The sequence below is a fragment of the Ranitomeya imitator genome, chromosome 1 (genome assembly GCF_032444005.1).
Source record: "Ranitomeya imitator isolate aRanImi1 chromosome 1, aRanImi1.pri, whole genome shotgun sequence".
NCBI classification, from domain to species: Eukaryota; Metazoa; Chordata; class Amphibia; order Anura; family Dendrobatidae; genus Ranitomeya; species Ranitomeya imitator.
Window position 1 is genome coordinate 1222678889 of NC_091282.1, and position 11572 is coordinate 1222690460.

General features: G+C 47.2%; 1 protein-coding gene across 1 annotated transcript in view; it reads left to right on the plus strand.

Annotated features, from left to right (window-relative positions):
* Nucleotides 1-7540, plus strand: part of LOC138657212 (vomeronasal type-2 receptor 26-like) — a 123296-nt gene extending 115756 nt beyond the window's left edge. The window contains exon 3 of the mRNA XM_069744858.1: nt 6293-7540. Coding sequence (XP_069600959.1) covers nt 6293-7200 — 908 coding nt within the window. The 3' untranslated portion in view covers nt 7201-7540. The remainder of the gene's footprint in view (nt 1-6292) is intronic.
* Nucleotides 7541-11572: the final 4032 nt, after the last annotated feature.

Genomic DNA, 11572 nt, shown 5'->3' on the forward strand with positions numbered 1-11572 from the left:
GGAGCAAGGAAGACAGAATCAGGCGGAGTTAAATAACAAAGCAGCCAACGAGCTCACCAGAACACCTGAGGGAGGGAGCTCAAAAGCCGCAGTACCACTTGTGACCACAGGAGTGAATTCAGCCACAGAATTCACAACAGTTCCAGCACCGCCAGCTGGTTCTCGGCAGTGTTTTTGTCACAGGTACTCCCTCGTGCCAAGCCTGGTTTCAGCACCGTAAGCTGTTTCCGGGTTGTGTCAAGCTCACTGAGACGCCTATGCTTGCCCCGTCGTGGTGCGGTCGGGTTAGCCAACTCCAGGGTGCCTCCAGTTTAGGAGCTTCCTATGTGGGCTGCGTGAACTGGTAGTCAAGGCTGGTTCTGTAGTGCCAGTAGGCCCAGCTCCCCCTGTAGGACTGTTGGGGTTCGGTAACTGCGGCTGCCTCGCGGCCTAGCTGTTCTCTCCTCTCCTGTGGGCCTTCGGGTCCACCACCTGGTTCCAGCACCGTCAGCTGGTTCCGGGACGAGCCTTTGGCTTAGGTGCCTCCTCCTGGGTATCCGAGTTCCGCCAACGCCAGGCGGTCCTTGGTAGTGCTTTTAAGCGCGGGCACCTACAGCTTAGTAACCGGGTTCCAGCACCGTCAGCTGGTCCTCGGTCGTGCCATTGGCTCTTGCACACTGGGGCAACGCATCTGGGTTCCAGCACCGCCAGCTGGTTCTCGGCAATGTTTTTGTCACGGGTACTCCCTCGTGCCAAGCCTGGTTTCAGCACCGTCAGCTGTTTCCGGGTTGTGTCAAGCTCACTGAGACGCCTATGCTTGCCCCGTCGTGGTGGGGTCGGGTTAGCCAACTCCAGGGTGCCTCCAGTTTAGGAGCTTCCTATGTGGGCTGCGTGAACTGGTATTCAAGGCTGGTTCTGTAGTGCCCGTAGACCCAGCTCCCCCTGTAGGACTGTTGGGGTTCGGTAACTGCGGCTGCCTCGCGGCCTAGCTGTTCTCTCCTCTCCAGTGGGCCTTCGGGTCCACCACCTGGTTCCAGCACCGTCAGCTGGTTCCGGGACCCAGCCTTTGGTTTAGGTGCCTCCTCCTGGGTATCCAAGTTCCGCCAACGCCAGGCGGTCCTTGGTAGTGCTTTTAAGCGCGGACACCTACAGCTTAGTAACCGGGTTCCAGCACCGTCAGCTGGTCCTCGGTCGTGCCATTGGCTCTTGCACACTGGGGCATCTGTTGTGAATTCTGTGGCAGAGTTCACTCCTGTGGTCACAAGTGGTACTTCGGCTGATTCTCTCTGGGAGCTTCCGTTTGTGGAGGAAAGTGGTACTGCAGCTTCTGAGTTTCCTCCCTCAGGTGATCTGGTGAGCTCGTTAGCTGCTTCTCTACTTAACTCCACCTAATGCTTTGATCCATGCTTCCTGTCAATGTTCCAGTGTTGGATTTGTGTATCTCTGGATCATTCCTGTGGCCTGCTGCTCTGCATAGCTAAGTGCTTCTTTGCTATTTGTTGCTATTTTTTCTGTCCAGCTTGTCTATTTGTGTTGCTGGAAGCTCTGGGACGCAAGGGGTGTACCTCCGTGCCGTTAGTTCGGTACGGAGGGTCTTTTTGCCCCCTTTGCGTGGTTTTCTTTAGGGTTCTGTGTAGACCGCAAAGTTATCTTTCCTATCCTCGTTCTGTCTAGAATATCGGGCCTCACTTTGCTGAATCTATTTCATCCCTACGTTTGTCTTTTCATCTTACTCACAGTCATTATATGTGGGGGGCTGCCTTTTCCTTTGGGGTATTTCTCTGAGGCAAGGTAGGCTTATTTTTCTATCTTCAGGCTGGTTAGTTTCTCAGGCTGTGCCGAGTTGCATAGGCAGAGTTAGGCGCAATCCACAGCTGCCTCTAGTTGTTTTTGGAGAGGATCAGGAATTGCGGTCTGCAGAGTTCCCACGTCTCAGTGCTCGTTCTATTATTTGGGGTTATTGTCAGATCACTGTATGTGCTCTGATCGCTATGTACATTGTGTTACTGAATTGCCTATCACAACAGGCAACGCATCTGGGTTCCAGCAACGCCAGCTGGTTCTCGGCAGTGTTTTTGTCACAGGTACTCCCTCGTGCCAAGCCTGGTTTCAGCACCGTCAGCTGTTTCCGGGTTGTGTCAAGCTCACTGAGATGCCTATGCTTGCCCCGTCGTGGTGCGGTCGGGTTAGCCAACTTCAGGGTGCCTCCAGTTTAGGAGCTTCCTATGTGGGCTGCGTGAACTGGTAGTCAAGGCTGGTTCTGTAGTGCCAGTAGGCCCAGCTCCCCCTGTAGGACTGTTGGGGTTCGGTAACTGCGGCTGCCTCGCGGCCTAGCTGTTCTCTCCTCTCCTGTGGGCCTTCGGGTCCACCACCTGGTTCCAGCACCGTCAGCTGGTTCCGGGACGAGCCTTTGGCTTAGGTGCCTCCTCCTGGGTATCCGAGTTCCGCCAACGCCAGGTGGTCCTTGGTAGTGCTTTTAAGCGCGGGCACCTACAGCTTAGTAACCGGGTTCCAGCACCGTCAGCTGGTCCTCGGTCCTGCCATTGGCTCTTGCACACTGGGGCAACGCATCTGGGTTCCAGCACCGCCAGCTGGTTCTCGGCAGTGTTTTTGTCACGGGTACTCCCTCGTGCCAAGCCTGGTTTCAGCACCGTCAGCTGTTTCCGGGTTGTGTCAAGCTCACTGAGACGCCTATGCTTGCCCCGTCGTGGTGCGGTCGGGTTAGCCAACTCCAGGGTGCCTCCAGTTTAGTAGCTTCCTATGTGGGCTGCGTGAACTGGTAGTTAAGGCTGGTTCTGTAGTGCCAGTAGGCCCAGCTCCCCCTGTAGGACTGTTGGGGTTCGGTAACTGCGGCTGCCTCGCGGCCTAGCTGTTCTCTCCTCTCCTGTGGGCCTTCGGGTCCACCACCTGGTTCCAGCACCGTCAGCTGGTTCTCGGCAGTGTCTTTTGCTCTTGTACCTTCTGCTCCCCATCCTGGTTCCAGTACCGTCAGCTGGTTCTGGGCAGAGCCTTTGGCTTAGGTGCCTCCTTCTGGGTATCCAAGTTCCACCAACGTCAGGTGGTCCTTGGTAGTGCTTTCAGGCACGGGTACCTCCTGCTTAGTAACCGGGTTCCAGTAACGTCAGCTGGTCCTCGGTAGTTCCATTGGCTCTTGGACCTTCGGCTACCCATCCGGGTTCCAGTACCGTCAGCTGGTTCTCGGCAGTGTCTTTTGCTCTTGTACCTTCTGCTCCCCATCCTGGTTCCAGTAACGTCAGCTGGTTCCGGGCAGAGCCTTTGGCTTAGGTGCCTCCTTCTGGGTATCCGAGTTCCGCCAACGTCAGGCGGTCCTTGGTAGTGCTTTTTAGCACGGGTACCTCCTGCTTAGTAACCGGGTTCCAGTAACGTCAGCTGGTCCTCGGTAGTTCCATAGGCTCTTGAACCTTCGGGTAGCCATCCGAGTTCCAGTTCCATCAGCTGGTTCTTGGCATTTTCTCAGCCTTCTTGTACCTTCTGCTACATTTCCAAGTTGAAGACCCTAAAGTCGACGACCCGGAAGACCACCCCGATGATGACGACGACGACGACCCGGAAGACCACCCCGATGATGATGACGACGACGACGGCGGAGATGACGACACTGGAGACGACGACCCTGGAGACGATGACATGGAAGACCGAGAAGCAGAAGAACAAGAGGCTGCAGAACAAAGAGCAGAAGAACATTAAGCATAACACTTAATATCAGAGCAAAAGATATTATCTCAATTATATGCAGAAGAAGACTAAGCAGTGTATGGGGGTGAGTCCGTTCCTCCTCGTGGTGCCCCTGGATAAAGCCTGATGCTGCAGGCCAAACTGAACGCAGACAAATGTAACTTTTGTGACTGGCAGAACGGAAGGTGTAATCTTCCAACTTTTATAGATAACAACTACAGGAATGCCTGTCACAAATGAGAATATGATGAAGAAGTAGAATAGGAAGAATAATAACAGTGGAATAAAAAGAATATGTAGAATAGGAAGAATAATAATAGTTGAATAAAATGAATATGAAGAATGTAATAAAAAAAAAAAAAAGGTAAAGGATGAAGAAGAAGATGAATAAGGTGAAGAAGAAGTTGATGTCAAAGATGCTGATGATGATGAAGATGAAAGTGTGGGAAAAGTAAAAAAAAAAAAGAAAAAAAAGAAGGGGAAGGGCGTGGAATAGTGAAACATCAATATCGGACAAAATAAAAAAAAATATACACAGTCAATATCTTTGTCACTCCGAACGTCTTTAGAAAAAAAAAAAAATCATGCTATTCTATTTGATTGGGCTAAACCTCTATGACTTTAATGTCTCCGCCACCTCCCCAAATACATCCTGCATTATTCTTAGTTGTTTTCCTTCATGTAGAATGAACCTACAAGGAAAGAAAGGGTTTATTTTAATTCCGATATTTTGGTCCCATTGACTTGCATTGGGATCGGGTATCGGTATCGGCGATATCCAATATTTTTTGAATATCGGCCGATCCCAACCGATACCGATACTTTCCGATATCGGAAGGTATCGCTCAACACTACTAATGACTTACTCACAGCCAAAACTAACAGACAGTTCTCCATCCTCCTCCTTCTTGACCTGTCCTCTGCTTTCAACATAGTCGATCACTGCCTACTGCTACAGATTCTCTCTTCCCTTGGCATCAAAGACCTCGCCCTGTCCTGGATTGCCTCATACCTTTCCGACCGCACATTTAGCATTTCCCACTCCCACACCACCTCTTCATCCCACCCTCTCTCTGTTGGAGTCCCTCAGGGCTCTGTCCTAGGGCCCCTACTTTTTTCCATCTATACTCTTGGCCTAGGACAACTCATAAAGTCCCACGGCTTCCAGTACCACCTGTATGCGGACGACACTCAGATCTACCTCTCTGGGCCAGATGTCACCTCTCTGCTGTCCAGAATCCCGAAGTGTCTGTCAGCCATATCCTCCTTCTTCACCTCTCGCTTCCTAAAACTCAATGTAGACAAAACCGAACTCATCATCTTTCCCCCATCTCGCGTATCCCCCCTACCTGACCTATCTATTATGGTAAACGGCATCACACTCTCTCCCGCACCTGAAATCCGCTGCCTCGGGGTAACTCTCGACTCTGCCCTGTCCTTCAAACCGCACGTCCAAACTCTTGCCACCTCCTGTCGCCTCCAACTCAAAAATATTGCCAGAATCCGTTCCTTCCTCTGCCCACAATCTACAAAAACCCTTGTGCATGCCCTCATCATCTCCCGCCTCGACTACTGCAACACCCTCCTCTGTGGCCTCCCCGCTAACTCTCTTGCACCACTCCAGTCTGTCCTCAACTCTGCTGCCCGGCTAATCCACCTCTCTCCTCGCTACTCCCCTGCTTCTCCCCTCTGCAAATCCCTCCACTGGCTCCCAATTCCCCAACGCATCCAGTTCAAACTACTAACACTGATCTACAAAGCCATCCACAACCTGTCCCCTCCCTATATCTCTGAACTAATCTCCCAATATCTTCCCTCACGTAATCTCCGATTCTCCCAAGACCTCCTACTCTCGTCCACACTTATTCTTTCCTCACACAACCGCCTCCAAGATTTCTCCCGAATATCCCCCATCCTCTGGAATTCAATGCCTCAACATGTCCGACTATCCACCACCCTCGGCTCCTTCAGACGGAACCTGAAAACCCATCTCTTCAGGAAAAGCCTACAGCCTGCAATAACCATTCTACCGCCACGTCACCGACCGCCCGAGCCGCCACCTCGCCCCTGACCTTCTGTCTCTTCCCCACTTTCCCATAGAATGTAAGTCCGCAAGGACAGGGTCCTCTCCCCTCTGCACCAGTCTGTCATTGTAAACCTGCTTACTGTAATCGATATCTATAACCCTGTATGTAACCCCTTTCTCATGTACAGCACCATGGAACTAATGGTGCTATATAAATTATTAATAATAATAATAATAATAATAAATAATAGATAAAGCCAAAATATGGTAAGCAGCTCTCCAAAAATTACTTAAATAATAAGGTGGACTTTATTGGGTCCACATGGTGTGGCGACGTTTCGGTTCCCAAGAACCTTTATCAGGCATCATCCACTTTACTCTTTCAGTAATTTTTGTAGTGCTGCTTCCCATTTTTTGTCTTTATATATTTGGCAAGTATACAGATTGTTTGCCGGGAGGCCTGTGCACCCACCTAGTTGGAAAGTGTGCTGCTCCATTTTTTGTAAAACAGATAAATAGATAATAGATAATAGATAATGGATAGTTATTCTTCCCACAATAAAAGTAACACACTATGCAATTTTCCTACAGATAGCGAGAGCTGCATGAAATGCCAAAATGACGAGTGGCCAAATGAGAAGAGAGACCAGTGTCTGCCTAAAGTGATGGAGTTCATCTCTTACCAGAATGACACAATGGCTTCTGTATTTTCCGGTATCTCGGTCTTCGGATGTCTTGTGACCGGCTTCACATTTGGGATATTTATTTCCTACCGGGACACTCCTATTGTTAGAGCCAATAACCGGAACCTGAGTTACCTCCTCCTGGTCTCCATCTTTCTCAGCTTTCTCTCTGTGTTTTTGTTCCTTGGTCGTCCCAATGATGTGACTTGTAGATTACGTGAAACCAGTTTTGGATTTTTCTTCTCAGTAGCCGTCTCTTCACTTCTCGCCAAGACTGTCATGGTTTGTGTTGCTTTTAAGTCCACCAAGCCTGGAAGCGCCTGGAGAAAATGGCTGAATGTGAAACTGCCCTATACCATAGTGTTGTTGTGTTCATCCCTTCAGGTTGTAATCTGTGTTTTGTGGTTGTCTATTTCTCCCCCATTCCAAGATCTGGACACCGAGTCTTATCCTGGGATTCTCATCATTCAGTGTAATGAAGGCTCAGATATCTGGTTCTACTCCATGTTGGGTTATATGGGGCTCCTGGCAGCTATGAGCTTTTTTCTGGCTTTCATGGTGAGGACATTACCGGACAGTTTCAACGAGGCCAAGTACATCACCTTCAGCATGCTGGTGTTCCTCAGTGTCTGGATTTCCATGATCCCGGCGTATCTGAGCACCAGAGGGAAGAACATGGTGGCTGTGGAGATATTTGCAGTGATGGCTTCCAGTGCTGGACTTTTAGGTTGTGTGTTTTTCCCTAAATGTTTTATTATTTTGTTTAAATCTGGAATGAATAATAAAACGGAGCTGCTCGGAAAAAGAAAGGAATGACTGCACAATATTAGGATCCACTGATAATAGTGACTAATTCTGCACATTAGACCCATAGAAACCATTTTAAAGTAAGATGCAAGATTCTCTATCAACCTGTGTATGAAATAAACGTATAAAAATGTCTTATCCCGTTATCTCCATTAATTGATGTATTTATCAGGACTTCCCATATTTGTATTAGAGTTTGGGAAATGTAGAAATTTCTCTGTGGTTTTGGTAAATTATCTGCTTCCTCCTTAAAGAGAATCTTTTTCCAGTTTCTCCATGTTAATCTGGACTCATCATGGAATAGCGGCTGCAGAGCTGAACACAACACAGCTTTTATCCTATAATTTCTCATCTCCATTGTGGAGATATGAGTTTACAAATATAGGTTATAATTTATGAAGAGCACAAATGGGCATCACCAGAGAATTTTATCTAGGAGCGTGCAGGAAAAGAAGGAACATGTCTCTAGAATGTTAACGGAACATGCTTTCTCCTGTGAGATGTAATGACAGATAGTCCTGCTGTCATCCCTGATCTCTGCCTAAAATCTACCGCAGAGTGTGATTACAAACATCTTTAGCTTTAATCTCTCAGCAGAGAGTGTGGGAGAAGGAACTACAGCTGTACTGACAGTCCATTGAGGGGAGAGCTGCAACTGCAGAGGTGTTTGTAATCATAACCAGCTCAGCTCTATTCCTCTTTCCCCCTCACTGACTGCTGTGAAATGAAAGTTAGAGGTGTTTGTAATGAGATACAGATCTTTTTTTATACTCAACAGTATCTGCAGAGATCAGGGCTGAGAGCAGAGCTCCCTATCATTACATCCCACAGGAGAAGGAATGTTCTTCTGACCTTCTGGTCTTCTGCGGACATGTTTTTTACCCCTGCATGTCAATCCTGCTTACGATTGCTCAACATCATGCAGAGGAAAAAGTACAAACCCAACAGAGGGGAATCTCTGCTAATGTTCCATTGGGCTTATAATAAATTATAGCCTAAACTTCACAACCTACTGTCTACGTGATGGAGAGGAGAAATTAAGATATAAAAACTACATTATGTTCATCTGTGTAAACACTATTCCGTGATTTGGCTTAACATTCAGAAACTGGGGAAGAGTCCTCGTTATCAATTTTATTAGAAAGATTTTAATGTTTATGAGAAATAAAAGAATACATATAATGTACTGAATATTCAGGAGGTGATGCCATTGTAAGTGAGTGTTCTTTCTGCATCACCGTGCCCATCTCTGGGCTGCACTTTTGCTTTACTGTTATAGCACTTGTTTTCGGTGGTTCATATAGCGGTAAGTGCATCAACAGAACACATTTTTGAGGAACTATTCTAAGATAATCAAATTGCTTAGAATTTCCCACCAATTTTGGATACTAGTGAATCAGAATTTTGCCATTGTGCTGGATTTATATGTAACAATATAATATCACATTGTCCTTGCCATCCACCTGTCCATGCTGCCAAATCTCCTTGCTCGGTCTCCACCCAGTCCATAAGTTCCAGCTTTGGTTTTCTCTTTACTCTTTGCTGGGTTTTACCGGTGCCAACTAGGCCTTAATCACTCTATGGTGTAATGTCATCCTAAGGGGCGTCGCACCATACAGCCAGAAAGGACGATGTGACAAATGGAGCGATGCTTCCCATGGCTTGGTTGAGGCCTGGTTGATGCAGCAGCCTGGTGAAGAGTGAAGAGAAAACGGGAAATGGAGGTCTGGGAGCGAGGAGAGGACAAGAGAGGAACTGCAGGAGCATGGAACGATCAAAGATGAGCAGAGAATGGTATTTTATTATCCATTAACCCCTTCCAAGATGACCCATATAACTACGCTCTGCAGTTTGGAGGCCCCAGAGCAGACACGCCATGTTATACAGCAGTCGGAGCACATACATTTCATATCAAATGAATTTGATCCAAATCGAATTTCCAGGACAAATTTTCATTTTGACAGTTTTGCTCATATTTTTGACCCAAAAGAATCCAGTGAAAATGCAAAAAAAGTCCCAATGAAAAACATAGGGAAAGGCAAAAAGTCCTATATATCCCCCAAAGCTATAACATAAGGTACAGCCACAATAACACTGCAGCCGAGAGTCAGGACTGGCAGAGACCACCGGAGCATCGGGGCTGGGGCTGAGGGGATTTATCAATTCATGCTCTTTTTTTATATTATCAAAATAACCCTTTAGGGTTTCTTCACAAGCTCTATCTCTCCTACTGATTGTTCTGCATCAAAAACCACAGTGTTGGCAGGAAAAATTCTGTGCAGAGTCCGCACGTTTTATATCTGTTAGGCTAGTTTCACATTTGCGGTTGACTCTGCAGCGTATTATCTGCAACCACAAGCGCATGCAAAAACACATACAAACGCATGTTAACACAGCATTTTTTATCCGCATTAACTTACGCATGATGGAAAAAAGGCAACGTTTGCATGCGTTCACCTTTTATGCGCATGAGGTGGAAAGGTAAAAAATGTAACACGAGAAAAATCTAGATAAACAAACACTACCAATGGGACAGAAATGGGCGTGTCATGAGAATTCTTTATTTAGACTCTTTGTACAGCTGAAATCTTCAGATTTTGCTTTGGTATCCTGCTTCACGATGTCTATTCGCATGGAGTTTTTATTTCAACCTGGATTTGGATATCAAGTTGTTTCTTGCCTTTGCGTTTGCTTTTGAGCAACAAAGAAACAGAGAAAGACAGAGAAGAACACGGTGTTGGCATTTTTGGAGACACCCCAATATCAAAGTCCGGGAGAACCGTGGAGACCATAACACCCTATACAGTGAGCTCCATGCCAACCCGGCAAAATTTGTGGACTATACAAGGATGTCTCAAGAGACCTTCCGGGATTTGCTTGATCGTGTCCAATGAGCCATCAGTAGGGTTGAGCGAAACAGATCGGTCATTTTCATAAGTCGCCGACTTTTGGCAAAGTCGGGTTTCATGAAACCCGACCCGATCCCTGTGTTGGGTCGGCCATGCGGTACGCGACCTTCGCGCCAAAGTCACGTCTCTATGACGCGTTTAGCGCCATTTCTCAGCCAATGAAGGTGGACGCAGAGTGTGGGCAGCGTGATGACATAGGTCTCAGTCCCCACCATCTTAGAGAAGGGCATTGCAGTGATTGGCTTGCTTTCTGCGGCGTCACAGGGGCTATAAAGGGGCGTTCCCGCCGACCGCCATCTTACTGCTGCTGATCTGAGCATAGGGAGAGGTTGCTGCCGCTTCGTCAGAAGCAGAGATAGCGTTAGGCAGGGTCCATTAACCCCCAAACCGCTTGTGCTGTAGCGATTTCCACTGTCCAACACCTCCTTTTGTTTGCAGGGACAGTGGAGGCTATTTTTTTTTTCCTCAGCGCTCTAGCTCATTGGGCTGCCCTAGAAGGCTCCCTGATAGCTGAATTGCTGTTTGTACGCCGCTGTGCAAACCAACTGCTTTTTTCAAAGCACAAATCCTGTTGTCCCTTCCTTTCTGCACAGCTATCTTGTTTGTCCACACTTTTGACTTTTTTGTGCAGCAGTCCACTCCTTGTTATTGCTACCTGCCATACTTTGCTGAGATTACTGCAGGGAGATAGTAATTGTAGTACAGTCCCTTTTTTTTTTTCCGTTATATCTCTTCAAGCCACTTTCTGCCACAGAAAATATACTCTAATACAGTGGCCCAGATTTATTCACTAGTCTCCCTGAAGGAAAAAAAAAAGGTGCAGATTAAAATTGGCAAATCTGCATCAGTGGCTTTCCTGTGTGTGGCATCTGTGTCTCATTTTCTGGCACAGAAAACATACAGTCTAACAGTGGGCCTGATTTCTTGCCAATTCTCCCATAAATAAAAAAAAATAGTGGGAGATTAATTTTGGCAATTCTGCCTCAGTGCCAGTGCTGTGTGTGCCATCTGTCTCTCATTTTGTGCCACATAAAACCTAGTGTGTAACACGGTGCCAGATTTTTTGACAATTCTCCCAGGAAAAAAACAATTGTGGGAGATTAAGATTGGCATTTCTGCCTCAGTGCCAGTCCAGTGTGTGCCATCTGTCTCTCATTTTGTGCCACATAAAACCTAGTGTGTAACACGGTGCCATATTTTTTGACAATTCTCCCAGGAAAAAAAAAATTGTGGGAGATTAAGATTGGCATTTCTGCTTCAGTGCCAGTCCGGTGTGTGCCATCTGTCTCTCATTTTGTGTTACATAAAACCTAGTGTGTAACACGGTGCCAGATTTTTTGACAATTCTCCCAGAAAAAAAAAAATAGTGGGAGATTAAGATTGGCATTTCTGCCTCAGTGCCAGTCCTGTGTGTGGCATCTGTCTTTCATTTTATGCCACAGAACATTTTATTGTATAAGACTGGGCCACAT